Source organism: Tachyglossus aculeatus, chromosome 1, assembly GCF_015852505.1.
Source record: "Tachyglossus aculeatus isolate mTacAcu1 chromosome 1, mTacAcu1.pri, whole genome shotgun sequence".
NCBI lineage: Eukaryota > Metazoa > Chordata > Mammalia > Monotremata > Tachyglossidae > Tachyglossus > Tachyglossus aculeatus.
The window spans coordinates 70,973,679-70,996,174 of NC_052066.1; the positions used below are offsets into that span (position 1 = coordinate 70,973,679).

The window sequence follows — 22,496 nt, forward strand, 5'->3', positions numbered from 1 at the left end:
ACAACACGGTCCCAGCCCAGAAAAAGCTCTCCGGCTTCTCCAGAGTCCTGAATAGCTCCCTCCCCACATCTCCACCTTGATTCCCTCCTCCGTACAAACCTCCCTCGCCCCCCATCACCCTGCTTGTACTTCCCAAGCGCTTAGTATAGTGCTCTGCGCACAGTAAGCGCTCAATAAATACGACTGAATGAATGCCGTGTCATTCTGCTCTGCGTCTAAAAGGCCGGGCTGAGGCCGAGGGAGGAGGCCTGGGGAAGGAGGTCTCGGTAGGCCCCGCCGATGAATGGGGTAGGGGCGGCTTTGGAAAAGACCTCGCTGAAATTTGGAGAAGCGGATTCATCTTACCATCCCCTCCTCGCCACCCCCTCACCCACAACCGGCAGCGTGCTGCCTCCGGTACCTCCGCCTTCAAGCACGATTCAGTCTAGGACCTAATCGCAGGTAGCGCGTTAGTTGGTACAGGATTATTGTCTACGGGCAGCACAAGGAAGACACTGAGTCTGCAGAGCCCTGAGGCTGGCGCTGACAACCTCTTCTTGTAATCCCCTCAGGAGGGGCCCATCCTGGATCAAGATACGTTTTGGTTTTTATTTATATTTTGTTTGCTTTTTTAAATGGCATTTGTTAAGCGCTTACTGGGTGCCAGGCACCGTATTAAGTACTGGGGTAGACAGTTAATCAGGTAGGACACGGTCCCTGTCTCACATGGGGCGGGCAGTCTTAATCCCCATTTTACGCACGAGGGAACTGAGGCCCAGAGAAATGAAATGACTTGGCCAAGGTCCCACAGCAGACAAGTGGCGGAGCCGGCATTAGAATCCAGGTCCTGCTTCTCCCTTGGCCTGGTTTGCTCCAGTTGATTTCTCACTATCTTTAAACAACATGTATAAAGTGCCCCTGGAAAATAATAATAATAATAATAATAATACTGATAGCATTTATTAAGCGCTTACTATGTGCAAAGCACTGTTCTAAGCGCTGGGGGGGTTACAAGGTGATCAGGTTGTCCCACGGGGGGCTCACAGTCTTAATCCCCATTTTACAGATGAGGTAACTGAGGCCCAGAGAAGTTAAGTGACTTGCCCAAAGTCACACAGCTGGCAATTGGCGGAGTCGGGATTTGAACCCATGACCTCCGACTCCAAAGCCCGGGCTCTTTCCACTGAGCCATGCTGCTTCAGTAGAGCATACAGCCAAGCCAAGACATTGCAACTGGTTCACCCAGAGGGGAAGGCGACCCGCCAACTCCCATGCACTGTAACAAATACCCTAATTATATCACGATTATTATTAAGCGCTTACTGAGTGCAGAACACTGTACTAAGCACTGTGCAAGACTACAGAGCAGCAGCGTGGCTCAGTAGAAAGAGCACAGACTTGGGAGTCAGAGGTCATGGGTTCTAATTCTGGCTCCGCCACTTGTCAGCCGTGTGACTTTGGGCAAGTCACTTTAACTTCTCTGTGACTCAGTTACCTCATCTGTAAAATGGAGATTACGACTGTGAGCCCCATGTGGGATAACCTGATTACCTTGTATCCCCCCGGCACTTAGAACAGTGCTTTGCACACAGTAAGGTTAAATGCCACCATCATCATCATTATTATTATTACTAAGTAGGGGATTAGATATGGTCCCTGTGCTTCGGGAGACACCCAATCTGAAAATAAAAAGGGGGAGGTGGAATGGTGACGGACCCCTATGGAGAGATGAAAAAATAACTAGGACAAAATGTAGGGTTGCCAGGGGGCTCCCCTTTCTATTGCAGCTGATTCCTGGGGACACCGACTATTTATTAATTTATTTATTTCTACTAACTGTAAACTCGTTCTGGGCAGGGAACGTGCCTGTTACATTGCTACATTGTACTCTCCCAATCGCTTAGTACAGTGCTCTGCACAAGTGTTCAGTAAATATGATTGATTGAGCCACTACTCATGAGGCGGCTTCACCCTTCACGTCCCTGGAAACTGTCCCTGCACCGGATCCCAGGAAGATCGAGATGGCCAGTGTTCCTTGGAAGTCAGAAGCCAGACTATTCCCTGATCTGGGGAAAGCAGGGGTTGTTCCCAAGTCTGCTGGCTGACAGTGCTCCAGCTTTGCGGGGAGGGAGACACCTTGGAGGAGTGGAGGCTGACGGGCCCGTAACACGTCACTAGCCGAGGGCAGCCCGGCCTGCGATTTCCCACCCGCAAAACCCTCCTAATCCTAATCGCTATTATGATGCCGTCAATTCGGGGCTTGCTGTAGAGAGAAGTCAGTGTGGTAGCCTTGTCCCACATGGGGCTCATGGTCTAAGTCGGAGGGAGAACAAGTACTGAATCCCCACTTTACAGATGTGGAAACCGAGAGAAGTTAAGTGACTTGCCTGAGGCCAGAGAGTGAGCACTTGACACAGCCAGGATTAGAATCCAGGTCTTCTGAAGCCCAAGCCTGTGCTTTTTCCAGTAGACCACACTGCTTTTCCTAAAATCACACCTCCTCCAAGAGGCCCTCCCTCTTTTTTCCTATCCGCCCTCCTCTATGCGTCAACTATGCACTTCGCTGGGTATTCCTTAATCACTCTGATACTCAGTCCTGCCCCGCAGCACTTTTCTACATATCTTTATTATCTACTAACAGTGCTCTGCACACAGTAAGCGCTCAATAAATACGATTGATGATGATTTATTCCAAAGCCTCTCTCCCCCTCCTTGGGGGCACAGATCGCGTCCATCGAATCTACTGCATTGTACTTGTCCAAATGCTTAGCGCAGTGCTCTGTACAGAGTCAGCACTCCAGTCAGTCGACCATATTAACTGAGCACTTACCAACAACAATAATAATAATAATAATGGTATCAAGCACTTACTACGTGCCCAGCACTGTTCTAAGCACTGCGGTAGATACAAGGTAATCAGGTTGTCCCACGTGGGGCTCACAGTCTTCATCCCCATTTGACAGATGAGGGAACCGAGGCACAGAGAAGTGAAGTGACTTCCCCGGTCGCACAGCCGATTAGTGGCGGAGCTAGGATTAGAACCCTCGACCTCTGACTCCCAAGCCATGCTCTTTTCACTAAGCAACGCTGCCTCTCAGTCGGAGCACTGTACTAAGCGCTAGGGAGAGCACAATATAACAATATAACAGACACATTCCGTGCCCGCGACCGGCTTACGGTCTAGACTGATTGATGCAGGGACCCAAGGGAAGGGGTTGGTGGGGAGGGCCGGAGGCCGGAACCTCCGCAGGAGAGGAGAGAGAAGGGGTTACTACAGTACCTCCTCCTCCCCATCCCCCCCCCGCCCTACCTCCTTCCCCTCCCCACAGCACCTATATATATGTTTGTACAGATTTATTACTCTATTTACTTGTACATATTTACTATTCAATTAATTTTGTTAACGATGTGCATTTAGCTTTGTTCTGACGACTTGACACCTGTCCACATGTTTTGTTTTGTGGTCTGTCTCCCCCTTCTTGACTGTGAGCCCGTTGTTGGGTAGGGACTGTCTCTATACGTTGCCAATATGTACTTCCCAATTGCTTAGTCCAGTACTCTGCACACAGTAAGTGCTCAATAAATACAATTGAATGAATAAATAAATGTACCTGAGGGGCGGGGGTGGGGAGAGGCCTGGTTGGGGGGCGGTCCGGTGTCTCCCTAGTGCTCGCTGGAGTAGTAAGCGGCCCCCGCGGCCCCCGCAGCCACAGCTGCTGCCCCGATGGCTGTGAGCACTGCAGCTTTGGACGACATGACCTCCAGCAGGCGGTTTCCTATAAAACCAGAGCAGAAATCAAAAGGGGTTTTTTGGTTTTGTTTTCATTTTTTATCTTTGTTTTTGCTTTAAGGGGGCGGGGGGGACAGGAACCGACGGCAGACACGCTAGACCCCTTGGCGGCCCCCCGTCACCTCCCACCCCGTCTTTGCTGCTATGGGTGATTTTTAGATGCTCTATCCCCACTTCAGATCCCCGGCGAGATTTCCTAATGGGGCCCGACTGGTCCGCAAAGGAGCTGAGGCAGGGATGATTTCGGGTGGTAAGGCTAAAGGGCTGGTGCCTCGGGACCCCCTCCGACGGGGAAAACTCTTCAAAGACGGCAACGAACGTGGCTTCCCTCAACGACGGCCCCATCCCCGCTACCCTCAGAGATGGCGAGGGAGGGAAGTGACCCGTGAGCAAGGCCTAAGTCACGGTCTCCGGGCCGGAGCGGTTTGAGGGGGTGGCGTGGGGGCAGAGAAATTCTCTTCCACAGGACGTTGCCGACGATGTGGTTCCGTTCTCTCGGGAGCACCATCAGGGAGGAGTGTTGGCCTCCTGCACGACGTGTCGGCGGTTCTTCCCTGCCTTGAGCCCGCCTTGAAGTCTCCCGGGATCTCTGTTGAAGGTTCCGGAGCGAGTTCTCGGGGCCACGTCGCCTTTCCCGGAGATCTTCGATGGGACGGCGGGCTCCCGTCCCCTCATTCTGTGACTACCTTCCACGCTAGATAGTGAGCTTCTTGTGGGCAAGAATTGGGTCGTCTTCTTCTGGCATCCTCTCCCAAGCAGTAGGTGCTCGATGAATTCTCTCGATTGACTTGACTGATTGATTCTGACCATTCACTTTAGGGCCCTCTGTCAGCTCACCCCCTCTCTTCTCACTACACCCCAGCTCACACTCTAAAACCTCCTTATCAATCAATCGTATATACTGGATGTGTAATAATAATAATAATGGTGGCATTTATTAAGCGCTTACTATGTGCAAAGCACTGTTCTAAGCACTGGGGAAGTTACAAGGTGATCAGGTTGTCCCACTGGGGACTCACAGTCTTCATCCCCATTTTGCACATGAGGTAACTGAGGCACAGAGAAATGAAGTGACTTGCCCAAAGTCACAGCTGACACTTGGTGGAGTCGGGATTTGAACCCATGACCTCTGACTCCAAAGCACGGGCTCTTTCCACTGAGGCACGGTACTTTCCACCTGAGGTTGTAAGAAGGAATTGGGCCATCTTCTAGTGTCCTCTCCCAAGCACTTAATACAGCACTTGGCACACAGCAGATGCTCAATAAATACTGTGTGCTCTGCACACAGCAAGCGCTCAATAAATACAATTGAATGAATGAATTTATTTATTCAATAGCATTTATTGAGCGCTTACTGTGTGCAGAGCACTGTACTAAGTGCTTGGGAAGTACAAGTTGGCAACATATAGAAACAGTCCCTACCCAACAACGGGCTCACAGTCTAGAAGGGGGAGACAGACAACAAAACAAAACATGTGGACAGGTGTCAAAGCTATATGCACATCCTTCTGAATCCAAGGCCTGCGCTCTCTCCACTAGGCAAATTCTATTTATTATTTATGGTATTGACACCTGTCTACTTGTTTTGTTGTCTGTCTCCCCCTTTTAGACTGTGAGCCCACTGTTGGGTAGGGACCGTCTCTATCGGTTTCCGACTTGTACTTCCCAAGCGCTTAGTACAGTGCTCAATTGAATGAATGAATAGTATTTATTGAGTGCTTACTGTGTGCAGAGCACACAGTATTTATTGAGCATCTGCTGTGTGCCAAGCGCTGTATTAAGCTCAATAAATGCTACTGAATAAATACCACTGATTGACTGACTGATCCTGACAATTCACTTTAGGGCCCTCTGTCAGCTCACTCCCTCTTACCTACCTTCTAGACTGTGAGCCCGCTGTTGGGTAGGGTCCGTCTCTATATGTTGCCAACTTGTACTTCCCAAGCGCTTAGTCCAGTGCTCTGCACACAGTAAGCGCTCAATAAATACGATGGAATGAATGAATGAATTTAATACCCATTCTCTTCTCTCACTCCGCCCCCAGCTCACACTCTCAGTTGTCCTTATCGATTAATCAATCGTATTTATTGGACGCACACTGTGTGCAGAGCACTATGCAAAGTATTTGGTAGAGTGTAATATAACAGAGCTGGGAGACACGTTCCCTGCCCGCTAGCTTACAGTCTAGAAGGGGAGGGAGACATTAAACTCAATTAACAGATCTGTATACAAGTACTGTGGGGCTGAGAATAGGGTGACTAAAGGGTACAAATCCACATGCAAGAGCAATGCGGAAGGGAGAGGGAGTATGGAAAATGAGGGCTTAGGGCCTCCAACCTCTAGCTCATGTCTTTCCTCCTGCCGGGAATTCCCTCAGATTTGCCAGACTCCAGGGCTCCCCCGTCTTCAATATCTTTCTGAGGCCCAGAGAAGTGAAGTGACTTGCCCAAAGTCACACAGCTGACAAGTGGCGGAGTCAGGATTTGAACCCATGACCTCTGACTCCAAAGCCCGGGCTCTTTCCACTGACCCACGCTGCTTCTGGGAGATGTTGGTCCGTGGTTGGACAAGGCCTCCCCAGCCTCCAGGAATTCTGGAATTCTCTCCCCCTTCTAGACTGTGAGCCCGCTGTTGGGTAGGGACCGTCTCTATACGTTGCCAACTTGTACTTCCCAAGAGCTTAGTACAGTGCTCTGCACACAGTAAGCGCTCAATAAATATGATTGAATGAATGAATGAATATTTATTTATTTTACTTGTACATATTTATTCTATTTATTTTATTTTGTTAATATGTTTTGTTTTGTCGTCTGGCTCCCCCTTCTAGACTGTGAGCCTGCTGTCGTGTAGGGACCGTCTCTCTACGTTGCCAACTTGTACTTCCCAAGCGCTTAGTCCAGTGCTCTGCACACAGTAAGCGCTCAATAAATACAATTGAATGAATGAATGAACCCCATCTCCCTCCAGTTAACTTCTCTTCTCCCCGGGTTACATCCTCCAACTGTCACCTCAGCACTTTGACGCCAAACTTCACACTCACGACCTCCAGTTGTACTTTGTACATATCAATTTGCACACTCTGCCATCTCTTAAGTTATGATATATTTGTCTGGCGCCATAGTAAGCACTTCCTGAGTGCTTACTGTGGGCAGAGCACTGTACTGTACAACACACATATTCCCTGGCCACAATGAGCTTACAGTCTAGAGGGGGAGACAGGCACTGACATAAATAAATACATTACAGATATGGACATAAGTGCTGTGGGGCTGCGATGGGGGATGAAGAAAGGGAGCAAGTTTGGGCGATGCAGAAGGGAGCTGAAGAAAAGGACAAGAGGGCTTAGTCCGGGAAGGCCTCTTGGAGGAGATGTGCCTTCAAGAAGGCTTTGAAGTCGGGGAGAGTAATCATCTGCTGGATGTGAGGAGGGAGGGAGTTCCAGGCCACAGGCAGGTTGTGGGTAAGAAAAGTCGGCAGTGAGGTAGACGAAATCGAGGCACAGAGTAGGCGCCTAACCAATGCCACAATAATAACAATAATAATAATAATAATAATAATAATGGCATTTATTAAGCGCTTACTATGTGCAAAGCACTGTTCTAAGTGCTGGGGAGTTTTCAAGGTGATGGGGTTGCCCCACGTGGGGCTCACAGTCTTAATCCCCATTTTACCAATGAGGGAACTGAGGCCCAAAGAAGTTAAGTGACCTGCCCAAAGTCACCCAGCTGAAAGTGGCGGAGGCAGGATTTGAACCCATGACCTCTGACTCCAAAGCCCGGGCTCTTTCCACTGAGCCACGCTGCTTCTAACATCAGTAATTATTATTATTATATCTATTACGCTCTCCCAAGTGGCTAGTACAGTGTTCTGCAGGCAGTGGGTGTCCAATAAATGCTACTGATTGATTGCCATGACCAATGCTGGTAGAAATGAGTCGGGAAACGTTCCCCAGAGTTACTGGGTTTTCAGGTGGCCTTGAAGGTGGGAGAGCTGCGGTCTGGAGGTCCTTTTAAACTTCACCCTCCTCCTGCCACCACAGCTCCCTTCTCTGCCCCTGTTGCTCTTCCCTTTTTCCTGCTTCTGCCGTGACCGGGCCATCTCCAAGTCAATTAGAAAGCGAAGGGGATCCCGGACAAACGTAACTCCTCCTTTTAAATTACATTTACGTGTACCTAGTGTCGAACAAGGCAAATTAAATAGGTGGAGTCTCTGCTCTCTAGGAATTTCGAATTCACCGAAAACGAGAAGGGCTCGTTCCAATAGAAACAGAGGCTACAAGTACCAGCATATTTGTACAGCTGAGACAGAACTCAACAGTAATAGCTTTGCTTCTGAATCAATCAATCAATCGTATTTATTGAGTGCTTGCTGTGTGCAGAGCACTGTACTAAGCGCTTGGGAAGTACAAGTTGGCAACATATAGAGACAGTCCCTACCCAACATGAATCAGTGTTCATCTCCTGTGCAGAGTGCATCGGAGGAAATCTCAGAAGCAGCATGGCCTAATGGAAAGCGCACAGGCCTGGGAGCCAGAGGAGCTGGGTTCTAATTCTGACTCTGCCAAATGCTTGTTGGGTGACCTTGGGCAAGTCCCTTCACTTCTCTGTGCCTCAGTTCTCCTGTTCTCCCTCCTACTTCGACTGTGAGCCCCAGGCGGGATAGGGACCTCATCCACTTGTATCTACCCCAGCACTTAGAATCAATCGATTAATCAACAGTATTTATTGAGCACTTATGATGTGCAGAGCACTGTAGTAAGCACTTGGAAGCGCTTACTACAATACAACAGAATTAGCAGAAACATTCCCTGTCGATAACAAGCTTACAGTCCAGAGATGAGCTTACAGGACTCCTACTCTGCCTCCCACCTCCTAACTCATTCATTCATTCATTCAATTGTATTTATTGAGTGCTTACTGTGTGCAGAGCACTGGACTAAGCGCATGGGAAGTACAAGTCGGCAACATATAGAGACAGTCCCTACCCAACAGCGGGATCACAGTCTAGAAGGGGGAGACGGACAACAAAACAAAACATGTAGACAGAATAAACAGAATTATAGCTATATGCACATAATTAACAAAATAAATAGAATAGTAAATATGTACAAGTAAAATAGAGTAATAAATCTGTACAAATATATACACAAGTGCTGTGGGGAGGGGAAGGAGGTAGGGCGGGGGAGATGGGGAGGAGGAGAGGAAAAAGGGGGCTGAGTCTGGGAAGGCCTCCTGGAGGAGGTGAGCTCTCAGTAGGGCTTTGAAGGGAGGAAGAGAGCGAGCTTGGCGGCTGTGCGGAGGGAGGGTATTCCAGGCCACGGCCACAGCACTCAAGTCCACATCCGTAATCTTATTTATTTATATTAATGTGTTTCCCCCTCTAGACTGTAAGCTCACTGTGGATAGAGAATGTGTCTGTTATAGCGTACTCTCCCGACAACTTAGCACAGTGCTCTGCCCACAGTAAGCGCTCAATTGATACAACTGACTGGCTTGGAGTCTAGAGACATGCTTACAGTCTAGAGGTAATGGTGTTTGACCCATAGTGAGCGCTTAACAAATGCCAATAAAATAAAAATTTGGAGGTGAATCTTCCCGGTCATTCATTCATTCAATCGCATTTATTGAGCGCTTACTGTGTGCAGAGCACTGTACTAAGCGCTTGGGGAGTACAAGTTGGCAACATATAGAGATGGGCCCTACCCAACAACGGGCTCACAGTCTAGAAGGGTTCCTGTTCCTCTAAGTGATTCAGGGAGGACTACTGATTTCCCAGTGAGAACACTCCTATGGTCTCTTCAAAAGAGGCACAGAAAGGCAACCACACAGCAGCCCCTTGTCCACTTTTCCTGTCTCTCCCAGGCAGATAATAATAATAATAATAATAATAATAATAATAATAATAATAATAATAATAACTGTGGCATTTGTTAAGCGCTTACTATGTGCCGAGCACTGCTCAAAGCACTGGGGTAGATACAAGGTAATCAAGTTGGACACAGTCCTTGTCCCTCATGGGGTTCGCCCTTTGATCCCCATTTTACAGATGAGGTAACTGAGGCTCAGAGAAGTGAAGAGTCTTTCCCAAGGCCACACAGCACACGTGGCAGCAGAGACGGGATTAGAACCCACAACCTCTGATTCCCACTTCTTTCCACTAGGCCACGTTGCTTGCTCTACTTCCTGGGTGGCTCCAGGCAGTGGAAAAGAAAGCAGCTGATGCCATCTTCCACCTCACGGTTGACGGCATCGACCTCTCCCTCAGAGCTCCCCAAAGAAACCCCGATGTTTTGCCAGACTGAGCCCCTTCCTTCCTCTCCCCCTCCTCCCCTTCTCCATCCCCCCCACCTTACCTCCTTCCCTTCCCCACAGCACCTGTATATATGTATAGATGTTTGTACGTATTTATTACTCTATTTATTTATTTATTTTACTTGTACATATCTATTCTATTTATTTTATTTTGTTAATATGTTTGGTTTTGTTCTCTGTCTCCCCCTTCTAGACTGTGAGCCCACTGTTGGGAAGGGACCGTTTCTATATGTTGCCAACTTGTACTTCCCAAGCGCTTAGTACAGTGCTCTGCACACAGTAAGCGCTCAATAAATATGATTGATTGATTGATTTTGCCTTTTCAAATTCCACCACCCTAGGTCGGTTTCACCACTGCCCTACTCTACATTGCTTTAGTTGAGCATCCCCTCTCCCTATGCCAAGCCACATCTGTGCCTTCTCCACAGAAACCTTCCGACCTCATCGTCATCATCAGTGGTATTTACTGAGCGCTTACTAGGTGCAGAGCACTGTACTAAGTGCTTGGGAGAATACAACCAAATTATTAACACTATTTGTTTGTACCTACCCCAGTGCTTAGAACAGTGCCTGGCACATAGTAAGCGCTTAATAAATACCATTATTATTATTACTTAGCAGGCACGTCCCCTGCCCGTAACAAGTTTACAGTTTAGAGGGAGCTGCTTGGGAGAATAAGATGCAACAGAGATGGCAGTCATGCCATCACTCATCATTCATTCAATCGTATTTATTGAGCGCTTACTGTGTGCAGAGCACTGTACTAAGCGCTTGGTAAGTACAAGTTGGCAACATATAGAGACGGTCCCTACCCAACAGCAGGCTCACAGTCTAGAAGACCCAAGAACCACCACCCCAGTCCACAGCTACCCAGCCGCCCGTTCTCCTCCATTCAACAGTTCCCTTTTAAGCCCAAGGAACTGTTTCTGGGAGCCTTGCTCTTAGTTGCCCCGCTCTCTCATTCACTCCACACATCCAATCCGTCACCCAAACCTGCCGGTCTCAGCTCCACAACATCACCAAGATCCGCCCTTTCCTCTCCATCCAAACCGTTGCCTTGCTGGTTCAATCTCTCAATCAATCAATCGTACTTATTGAGTGCTTACTATGTGCAGAGCACTGTACTCAGTACTTGGGAAGTACAAGTTGGCAACATATAGAGACGGTCCCTACCCAACAGGGGGCTCACAGTCTAGAAGGGGGAGACAGAACATCCTATCCCGACTGGATTACTACATCAGCCTCCTCTCTGATCTCCCATCCTGCTGTCTCTCCCTGCTTCAGTCTATACTTCACTCTCCTGCCCAGATTATCTTTGTACAGAAACGCTCTGGGCATGTCACTCCCCTCCTCAAAAATCTCCAGTGGTTGCCTGACAACCTACGAATCAAGCAAAGACTACTCACTCTCAGCTTCAAGGCTGTCCATCCCCTCGCCCCCTCCTACAACGTCTCCTTTCTCTCCTTCTCCAGCCCAGCCCACATCTTCCGCTCCTCTGCCACCGCTAATCTCCTCACTGGGCCTCGTTCTCGCCTGTCCCGCCATCGACCCCCGACCCACGTCCTTTCCCTGGCCCGGAATGCCCTCCCTCCACACATCCGCCATGCTAGCTCTCTTCCTCCCTTCAAAGCCCTACTGAGAGCTCACCTCCTCCAGGAGGCCTTCCCACACTGAGCCCCCTTTTTCCTTTTCTCCCCACCCCCCCGCCCTGCCTCCTTCCCCTCCCCACAGCACCTGTATATATTTGTACAGATTTATTACTCTATTTTACTTGTACATATTTACTATTGTTTATTTTGTTAATGATGAGCATATAGCTATAATTCTATTTGTTCTGACGATTTTGACACCTGTCTACATGTTTTGTTTTTCTGTCTGTCTCCCCCTTTTTGACTGTGAGCCTGTTGTTGGGTAGGGACCTTCTCTATATGTTTCCAACTTGTACTTCCCAAGCGCTTAGTACAGTGCTCTGCACACAGGAAGCACTCAATAAATACAATTAAATGAATGAATGAATGCCCCAAGCCAAGCAACGGGTGAGACGAGAGCTGAGCTAGAAGCCAGAATCCACCCATCCCACCCAACACAGATACTTCCACCCAAGAAATGACTTTTTGAAAAGTAAATGTTTGCCTTGCTAAACTCCATATCACGTGTCCCCACTGACAGCAGAGACCCTATCCCGTATTAGGCCCCGGTACCTAGCACTCTGGAATTGAGCAGCTAAAGGAAAGATGGGAATATGCCAGGGGGAGGGTCAAATATTGGCTAATAATGACATCTGCCCTTCCCCACCTCACAGTGAAGTTGTGAGGTCAAAAATAAATGAGTAATGTGAAAGCATTTTGCAACTAAAAGTTGTGGTGTGTTGGGGTTTTTTGGCTTTTTTTAAAGTTCCCTATTTGGGGCTATGGAGGAGGTAAAAAGGGACTGTCCCAGAAAACCTCACCGGTGGAGAAATAACAAGTACTGGGTTAGCTCCTGAGCCCCTGAAGGGACTTAGAGTAATCATCCTGGAGATCGTGAAAGCAAAATCAGCCATCCTCGAGACTGTAAGCTTGACATGGGCAGGGAACATGCCCTACCAACTCTGTTGCACTGTCCTCTCAAGTGTTTAGTACAGCGCTCTGCACACAGTAAGCTCTCACAAATACCCCTGATTGATCCACATTCAACCTCAACAATCTGGATTGGTTCCACAGGCTTGGCTGGTGCAATTCAGAGGCTTTTTTTTTTCCTCCAATGCTAATAAACACCTTGCAAACGCCCCTCTCTCCCTCCGCGGCCTCCACGGATGGTAGAGCCGGCCGAATGATTTAAAGGACCTGGAGGGAAATTTTGATCCAGTAGAAACCGCTCTGGCAGTAGGGACTCTGGGCAGGGAATGTGTCTGTTTATTGTTGTACTGTACTCTCCCAAGCGCTTATTACAGTTCTCTGCACACAGTAAGTGCTCAATAGATACGATTGAATGAATGAATGAACAAATGAATACAGGATGACCCATTCAGCTTTTTCTGTCTTTACAGGTGGACCTCCCTCCTGTACTGGCTAGTGTCAATATTTAACCTTCCCAGGACAAACCCTAACAGTTTCTCTTGATACACACTCCCGCTACTGGAATTCTGTCATGGATTCACAGAGGCTAGGGAGTTAACTTTGCATTAGGAGGCTCTATTAGATCTCTGGTGGCCACAGAATCATGAAATAAAAACCCCAAACTCAAAGATGAGGAACAGGAAAAGCCCAGCCTTGGAGGGCTTTACCAGCCTCCCAACCCCTCCAAACTCCAGAATTGGTCCACCTCTCATTGACCACAATTTTATCTTGCGCTTCCTGATTGGGCCCCACCTTGGGCCTCTGCCAAGACCTTGCTGTGGGACTTTTATCCTCTGTGCTCCTTGCCCCCAGGAAAAAAAGCCAAAACAAGGTTATGAGGCAAAGGACAACAAAATTGAATTAAGGTGGATTAAAAGAGAAGGCACAGAAACAGAGAGAATGGAACGGACATACGATAGGCGGCATCGATGAGAAAAACAGCCTGCCAGGATGTTCTGGATCTGCGAAAAAAACGGTTATTGCTGCGCTGGGTATAATGGATTTGCAAATTATGTCTCAGCGACCGTCTAAAAGCATCACTGAAAGTTGTTGAATTAGTCTTAAGCGTTTAGTACAGTGCTCTGCACACAGTAAGCGCTCAATAGATACGACTGAATGAATGAACTACTCCACAGAGACGACCTCACTCTAGCAACAAGCCCCTAAAATAGACAAGTAATAAGGATTAAATCAGCAGAGTATTTACAGATTGACCACAAGTTTGAAGCCTGCACCTGACAAGGCATTCAACATCTAAGCATCTCCATCTGTGACACACTGTTGAGGTTCTGACTGAACTCTGCTACCCAGAGTATAGTACCAATCAATCAATCAATCAACCAATATGGCAACTATTGCCATATTGCTATGACAGCACCTGTATATATGTATATATGTTTGTACATATTTATTACTCTATTTATTTATTTATTTATTTTACTTGTACATATCTATTCTATTTATTTTATTTTGTTAGTATGTTTGGTTTTGTTCTCTGTCTCCCCCTTTTAGACTGTGAGCCCACTGCTGGGTAGGGACTGTCTCTATATGTTGCCAATCTGTACTTCCCAAGCGCTTAGTACAGTGCTCTGCACATAGTAAGCGCTCAATAAATACGATTGATGATGATGATGATGATGATACTTAAGGTCAATAGAGCAATTGTACCGGCCAATCACTCTTTGGGTGGGAGACTTGGACTTTCCACAGGTGCCACTTGAGTTTCAGATACCCCAACGGTTTCACCGATGCCGCCTACGGTTTTGTTTTTGGTTTTTATTTCATGGCATTTGGTGAGTGCTTACTATGTTCCAGGCACTCTACTAAAGGGTAGACACAAGCTAATCGCACTCCCTGTCCCACGTGGGGCTCACAGTCTTAATCCCCACTCTACAGATGATGTAACTGAGGCACAGAGAACTTAAGTGACTCGCCCAAGGTCACACAGACGAAAAGCGGCACAGCGGGGATTAGAACCCAGGTCTTCTGACTCCCAGGCCTGCCAAGCTGCTTTCTAGGTGCCATGAATTCAGCTTCAACAACCATCTCGGAGCGGATGACCCCAAAAGCTACCTCACTAGCTCTGAGCCCTCATCTCCTCCGCAATCTCATCATTCCCTTTGCCTCCAGGACATCTCTACAATGAGAGAAGCAGCGTGGCTTAGTGGAGTCAGGAGTCGTGGGTTCGATTCCCAGCTCTGCCACTTGTCTCCTGTGTGACTTTGGGTAAATCACTTAACTTCTCTGTTCCTCAGTTACCTCATCTGTAAAATGGGGACTAAGACTGTGAGCCCCACGTGGGACAACCCTGGAACAGTGCTTGGCATATAGTAAGCATTTAAGAAATGAGAAGCAGCATGGCTCAGCAGTAAGAGCAAGGGCTTGGGAGTCAGAGGTCATGGGTTCTAATCCCGGCTCCGCCGCTTGTCAGCTGCGTGACTCTGGGCAAGTCACTTCACTTCTCTGGGCCTCAATTACCTCATCTGTAAAATGAGGATTAAGACTGTGAGCCCAGTGTGGGACAAACTGATTATCTTGTATCTCCCCTAGCACTTAGAACAGTGCTAGGCACACAGTAAGCGCTTAACAAATGCCATCATCATTATTACTACTATGTCTCTCAGGCACCTCAAACTCAACATGTCCAAAACTGACTCTTCTTACTTCCCATGTTCTTTCCTCCCCTTAATTCTACTCCTCGCAACCGATACCACCACCATCACCCCCAATCTTTGGAGCCCTCGACTTTGGCCGGATCCCCTGAATCCTGCCTCTCTTTCAATCCCACATTCAGTCTGTCACCAAATCCGGGTGGTTCTTCACACACAACATTTCCAGGATCCACCCCTTCCTCTCTGCCCAAAGTGGCCACCAAGCTGATCCAAGACCTTGTCATACCCCAGTTTGATCAAGCAATCGTACCTACTGAACACCTACTCCATGCAGGACACTGTACTAAGCACTCGGGAAAGTACAATATAACAGAGTTTGCAGACACGTTCCCTGTCCTCAACGGGCTTACGGTCTAGAGGGGGAGACGCACACTAATAGAAATAAGTTACGGGTCTGTACGTTAAGTGCTATGGGGCTGAGGTAGGGGTGAATAAGGGGAGCAAATCCAAGTGTAAGGGCAACACAGAAGGGAGTGGGAAAAGAGGAAACGAGTGTTTAGTCAGGAAAATATTTGGAAGAGACATGCCTTTAATAAGGCTTCGAAGGTGGGGAGAGCGATCGTCTGTTGGATACGAAGAAGAAGGGGGAGAACAAGGTTTGGGCGGGAAGATGAGGAGTTGTTTTAGACATGTTACATTTGAGGTATCAGCGGGACATTCAAGTAGAGACGTTCTGAAGGCAGGAGGAAATGCAGAGAAGGATTACTGCATCAGCTTCTTTGCTGACCTCCCTGCCTCCAATCTCATCTCTCTCCCATTGCCACCCGAACCATTCTTCAAAATTGTCGTTCTGCACGTCTCCCCACTCCTTTCAAATTTCCGTTGTCTACCCATTCCAATATGCATCAAGCAGAAATTCCTAATCCTAATCAAACTCCTGAGGCAATCAATCAGCTCTCTCCTTCCTCCTTATCCACAATCTTCTCATATTAGCCCTTCGTTAGCTCACATTCTGGGATTTTCCATAAAAGAGTTCAACAGATATTGAAAGATTTTGACGGTACAGAAGTGTATGTAGTTGATGTTGCTTTGGGGCGATCACCAGAGGAACATAACGGGAAATTTGAAAACTGATTGAAACAGAAGACACTGATTAAAAATAAATTTACATTTAGATCAAAGAAAGCGTCATACTTAGGGGAAAAACGTTAATAGACGGCATAGAAATGGTTCAAAACAAAATATAGATTATTAAAAATATCTGTTCCAAAAGACAACGGAGGGTTACAGAAGGAATTAAGTCATATTTTACTTTGTCATAAAGTACACTCTAAATTTGGACCAAGACATTTAATCATCATGATGATGGTATTTGTTAAGCGAAGCGCTTACTATGTGTTCTAAGCGCTGGGGTTGATTCAAGCTAATCAGGTTGGACACAGTTCCTGTGCTCAACAGAGAAGACTTCAGCCCTTGCCTGTTCATTACCATCATCATCAGTGATATTTATTGAACTGAACTAAGTGCTTGAGAAAGTACAGTATAACAGAGTCAGATGATTATTCTCTGCACATGCTGATCTGAAGCCCCGATTACCAAATTTCAGATAAAATTTGTAAGCCATACCTCCACAATTGTAGGTTATTTTTTTACCAAAGCTACACAATATCACGTTGCATTTTGCTCCAGGAAAGCCATTTATTATGACAGGCTCTACTTAGAACATGGCAGGTTTTTCCTACTAACTTGCATATCTCTCACAAAAATAAATGTTCTGGAAAAAAAATTATGACAACATAAAAATGGGAGGTTTTTTTCAGAGATGATACATTGAGGTAACACATTAAAACTCGATTCTGTTGGGTAGGCATCAGAAAATTCTATTTACTCATTAACTGCAAAAGATGGGATACTTTTCATGGTTACCTGTGCCTCTGTTCCTAAGACCCACAGCTTAGACATGTTAGTGCAATTATATAAGGGTCACTTAAGTAGAAGGAAGTGTAAAACCTGATTTGCTTATATTCATTCATTCAATCGTATTTATTGAGCGCTTATTGTGTGCAGAGCACTGTATTAAGCGCTTGGGAAGTACAAGTTGGCAACATATAGAGATGGTCCCTACCCAACAACGGTGTCACAGTCTAGAAGGGGGAGACAGACAACAAAACAAAACATGTGGAAGGGTGTCGTCAGAACAAATAGAATGCACATCATTAACAAAATAAATAGAATAGTAAATATGTACAAGTAAAATAGAGTACTAGATCTGTACAAACATATCTACAGGTGCTGTGGGGAGGGGAAGGAGGTAGGGCTGGGGGGATGGGGAGGAGGAGAGGAAAAAGGGGGCTCAGTCTGGGAAGGCCTCTTGGAGGAGGTGAGCTCTCAGTAGGGCTTTGAATCTACCCCAGTGCTTAAAGTAAGTGCTTTGGCACAAAATAAGCGCTTAACAAATACCAGGATTGTTATTATTATTAAAGCCATATGAGATATATTATGTACTGGTTATAAAATAATAGGGATGGAGAGAAAATGTGAAACATCAAAACTACCAACTGTAGATTAATGGATAAATCGGTAGATCAAGAGATTGACAACTTGGTCAAAAGTAGGAATCGACTTGTTGGAACATGGGGTGTGGGAGGGTTTGGGGTGAGGGACTGGGGTGCAGAAGGGGTTGCGGTGCGGGAGGTGACACCGGAATCCGACAAGGCTCAGATGGCAAAAAGTCCGCTCTAGAGAAGGAAAAGGAAACATTTACACATGTTCCTAGCTGAGAAGAACAGAAGCACCGAGGGTGAACAAGATGTGGGAAAAAGCCGGTTACGAGAGAGATAAACACGGTAGGCTGGAAAACGTGAGGGCCGATAATAATAATAATAATAATAATAATGGCATTTGTTAAGCGCTTACCATGTGCAAAGCACTGTTCTAAGCGCTGGGGAGGATACAAAGTGATCAGGTTGTCCCACGAGGGGCTCACAGTCTTAATCCCCATTTTACAGATGAGGGAACTGAGGCCCAGAGAAGTGAAGTGACCTGCCCAAAGTCACACAGCTGACAATTGGCGGAGCCGGGATTGGAACCCATGACCTCCGACTCCGAAGCCCGGGCTCTTCCCACTGAGCCACGCTGCTTCTCTCTAGTTGCCGATGACAACTTAGAGCGAGAACTACGCCAGGGCAAGGTACTTGAAGAGTTAGATGACAAACTGAAAGTCTTTAAAGCCTTTCAAATAGATGAATATTTATTACCAAAGTCAAGAGGTCTAGTCTGAAGAGTCTCTCTTTAGGAAAAGGAATGACTGAGAAGAGGGTTTTCCACCTTCTTTAGGAATGAGAAGAGGGTTTTCCACCTTTTTTAGACACTACTCTTAGTGTTAAGATTTCCCCTGAAGTACCGCCCTCGAGAAAGCCGACATCCAGGCCGAGCTCCGCCTCTCCACGACACCCACATCCACTCGGTCTCCCTTCCCATGGAAATATCCAAGCCAATCCCTCCTCCCAGCAAGGCAGAACAGCAATGGTAGCAGCAGTAACCATAGCGCCCGAAGAGGCGATAACCAAGCGGGGGACCAAAGCAAGCCACTCTCCATCTCCACGCTCTCCTATCAACCCCCCTGCTCTGGCACTGCCTCTGCTTCTCGCTGGGCCCACGGAGCTCCCGTTTATTAGTTATTTGTCTATCGTAAGACCTGTACAGCCTATAGTGCTTTGAAGTCTTTGAAGTATTCCTGGGGGTCCTGTGTCCTCTGAAAACCTCTGATCTAGGGGATACAGAAAAGGGAGATGGAGGTCAGGAAAAGCAAAGCAAAGGTTGACGTGTGTTAACGTAGTCATTGTTTACTCCATTAAGCGCCTTTATAAAACCGGCCAGTTACAGAAAAACCTTTTCAATGTGCTGCTCTGTGAAGGCCCAGAAGCCCTCTGCGGCGTGGCTTAGTGGCAAGAGCCCGGGCTTGGGAGTCTAATCCCGACTCCGCCACTTGTCCCCCGTACGACTTTGGGCAAGCCACTTAACTTCTCTGAGCCTCAGTTACCTCATCTGGAAAATGGGGATCAAGGCTGTGAGCCCCAAGTGGGACAACCTGATAACCTTGCATCTATCCCAGCGCTTAGAACAGTGCTTGGCACATAGTAAGCGCTTAACAAATACCATCATTATTATTATTATTATTATTCTCCTTCCTCGTTACGGCCCTTGGCTTTCTTGACTGGTTCGAGGCAGTCGGGGAACAGAGATTCAACAACCCTCTCCTCAACACACCCTCTAACCACATGCTTCCCCTCAAAAAGAGACCTACTTTATTCAGGAAAGATAAAAGTATAATCACTACTGCGCATTTTAGGACATTTTTTTCGGTCTTTCCCCGATGCTAGACTGCTAGCTACTTGAAGGCCGTCTTCTAACTCTATTGGACTCTTCCAAGTGCTTAGTACAGTGTCCGGCACATAGTAGATGCTCAGTAAATACTACTGGTCGACCGACTGGAAAGCAGTCCCGTTTGAGAGTGGTGCCCGAAGTTCTATGCCAAACTGCACTCTCGGACAGAAATGGTTTCCGATGGGTGGGACGGGTCCGGTGGGGAGCGAGGAATGGTGGTGGCTTGGTATTTCTGATGGGAATGTTGTGGAAGACAGCTTTCCAATATTGAAAAGAACTATGGAAAGACAAAGTTTCTCCTTCTCTTCCCACATCTGCTACCGAGCCAGGCACAATTTGCCAATGTCTGGGCAACAGCTGCCATCACATTCGGTGAACCCTTCACATCCCACGGTGCGCTGCGGCACACTCGGGTCCGCTGGGAGGGCCGGCCTCATACTGCCAGAGGGCGTGGGGAGGGGGGCTGTTGGAGAGGCAGCCAGGGTGAAATCATACCTGCCTGTCAATTAATCAAACAGGATTTGAAGGCTCACGGAGTCTCAGCCCAGCTTCAAAATCCTCAGTAGACCTAGCTCAAGGCAATTTAAAAAAACGTACCTTCTGGAAATGCCAGAACTGTAATATTCAAAAGCCCAACAAGTTCCCAAGAAGGGGTCAGGCCTTAAAATTTAGGTCGTACTCCAAGCTCCCATCAGGCAGTTGAGAAAGGGCCTCCCCACCACCACTGCCAGCCATTCACCCCCTCCCCTTGGTGTGTGTGTGTGGCGGGGGGGTGGGGGTTCTTCCCGGCCTCTGGATAGTCTCCGTTGGGGCCCAGGGTCTGATCAGTCAATCAACAGTATTTACTGAGCGCCGACTGCACGCAGAGTACTGCACTAAGTGCTTGGGAGGGCACAATACGACGGAGCTGGTGGTCGTGACCCGGCCTCGAGGAGCTGACAGTCTCCCTTGCCTCCCGCCACCCCGCTCAAGTGATCCCGGTCTCCCACTTGGGAGGGGGTTTAAGATGGCACTTCCTCCAGGGCCCAGCTGGGTTGGCCTAGGTCTCACAGGTTGGCTGCCATGCAAAAATCGACGGTCAAAGGGCCCGTTCCCCTCCCGTCTCGGTTCCCGAAGCGTCCCCCGACCCTCACCCGCCGCCTCCTCCTCCGCGAGGCTGGACATCGGCAGCTTCTGGCACCGCCGCTTGTCCCGGGGCGCCCGCTTGGTCCGGCAGGCGGCCTTCATGATGTGCAGGGTCCCGCGGGGCCCGCCCAGGACGAAGGCCTCCATCTCCACGCTGACGGAGTCCAGCTCGGCGCCCCCGCCGAGATCCGGGGCCGGGCCGGGGGGCTCCCGGTAGCGGGGCTCGCCGAGCAGTTGCAGCAGCAGGCGCTGGGCCTCCTCGGCCCCGGCGGGGCTGGACGGGCGCACGAGGACGGCGATGAGGGCGGCGGGCGCGTTCCGGCTCCCCCGCCGCAGCGCGCTCAGCAGCTCCTGCATCCGCTGCCGCTGGACCTGCAGGCTGGAGGTCCGGAACAGCAGGAGGATGCGCTGCATGGCCGGCGAGGGGACGGGGGCCAGGGTGCTCGCCTTAGAGGAGCTGCCGCAGAGCTCGTGTAGCTTCGGGAAGAGCGCCCGGGCGAAGCTGCTCAGAAGCACCAGGCATCGCTTTTTCTCCACGATCTGCTCCGTCGGCTGGATCTGGGCCTCCCCGTCTACTCCATCCACCCGGTTCTGGGCCTCGGGGATGTCGGGGCCCTTAGATGGCTGCTCCTCCTCCTCCTCCTCTTCCTCCATCACCCCCCAGCCCTCCCCAAGGGGAATGCGGTTTAAGACCCCTTGCCTGCCCTCCCCTCGGCTTCCGCTCATGTCACAATGCTTCCAGGTGGGAATGACCCCCTCCCCTGCTTCCTCCTCCCAGCCAGTCTCCCACCAGGCCGATCTCCCTTTCCCCACCCGCCGAAGAGAGCCTTGGCTTCCCTTAAGGCACCCCCGGGCCCAGGCAGCTCCGATTCCGCCGTCGGCCCACGATGGAAAACCGCGGCCTGGAATTCTTCCTTCCGGGGCTCTAGATGTCTTCCTTCTCCTTCCCTAAGCTTGCCCCTCATCCTTCCCCTCCCGACAACCGGTGCCTAAAGCGAATCACTCATTGACAGAGGAAAATGACAGAACCGTTTTCTTTCCGAACGAGGGAGAATCACATATGATGCGCACGGCTGTGGACAAGGCCCTTTGGAGAACCCGGCAAGATATTCTGATGCCTGTGATGTCACACAAGTCAGGGATCGATCCTTCTCTCCCAGTTCACTTCCATGCTCTGGGTACTAAGCCTGGCACACCTAAATCAATCAATCAATCAATCAATCGTATTTATTGAGCACTTACTGTGTGCAGAGCACTGTACTAAGTGCTTGGGAAGTACAAGTTGGCAACATATAGATACAGTCCCTACCCAACAGTGGGCTCACAGTCTAAAAGGGGGAGACAGAGAACAAAACCAAACATATTACCAAAATAAAATAAATAGAATAGATATGTACAAGTAAAATAAATAAATAAATAGAGTAATAAATGTGTACAAACATATATACATATATACAGGTGCTGTGGGGAAGGACCTGACACACCTGTCTACTTGTTTTGTTTTGTTGCCTGTCTCCCCCTTCTACACTGTGAGCTCGTTGTTGGGTAGGGACTGTCTCTGTTGCCAAATTCTACATTCCAAGTGCTTAGCACAGTGCTCTGCACACAGTAAGTACTCAATAAATACAATTGAATGAATGAATGAATGAATGAATAAACCTTACTGTCCTCTTCCTGAGACCAGTTTGGATGCAGT

At 48.4% G+C, this 22,496-nt stretch overlaps 1 protein-coding gene across 2 annotated transcripts in view; it reads right to left on the reverse strand.

Annotated features, from left to right (window-relative positions):
* Positions 1 to 3,589: 3,589 nt before the first annotated feature.
* LOC119928654 (histone-lysine N-methyltransferase 2B-like) overlaps positions 3,590 to 22,496 on the reverse strand; it is a 32,489-nt gene continuing 13,582 nt past the window's right edge. The window contains exons 1-3 of one of the 2 annotated variants that reach the window (XM_038747122.1): positions 20,809 to 21,466; positions 18,987 to 19,058; positions 3,590 to 3,755 (exon numbers count right to left, since the gene is read on the reverse strand). In XM_038747122.1, the coding sequence (XP_038603050.1) occupies positions 3,643 to 3,755; positions 18,987 to 19,058; positions 20,809 to 21,454 (831 nt within the window). In that variant the 5' untranslated portion in view covers positions 21,455 to 21,466 and the 3' untranslated portion in view covers positions 3,590 to 3,642. Of the gene's footprint in view, positions 3,756 to 18,986; positions 19,059 to 20,808; positions 21,467 to 22,496 lie in introns of those variants that run through there. The other variant, XM_038747115.1, reaches the window with a different exon arrangement.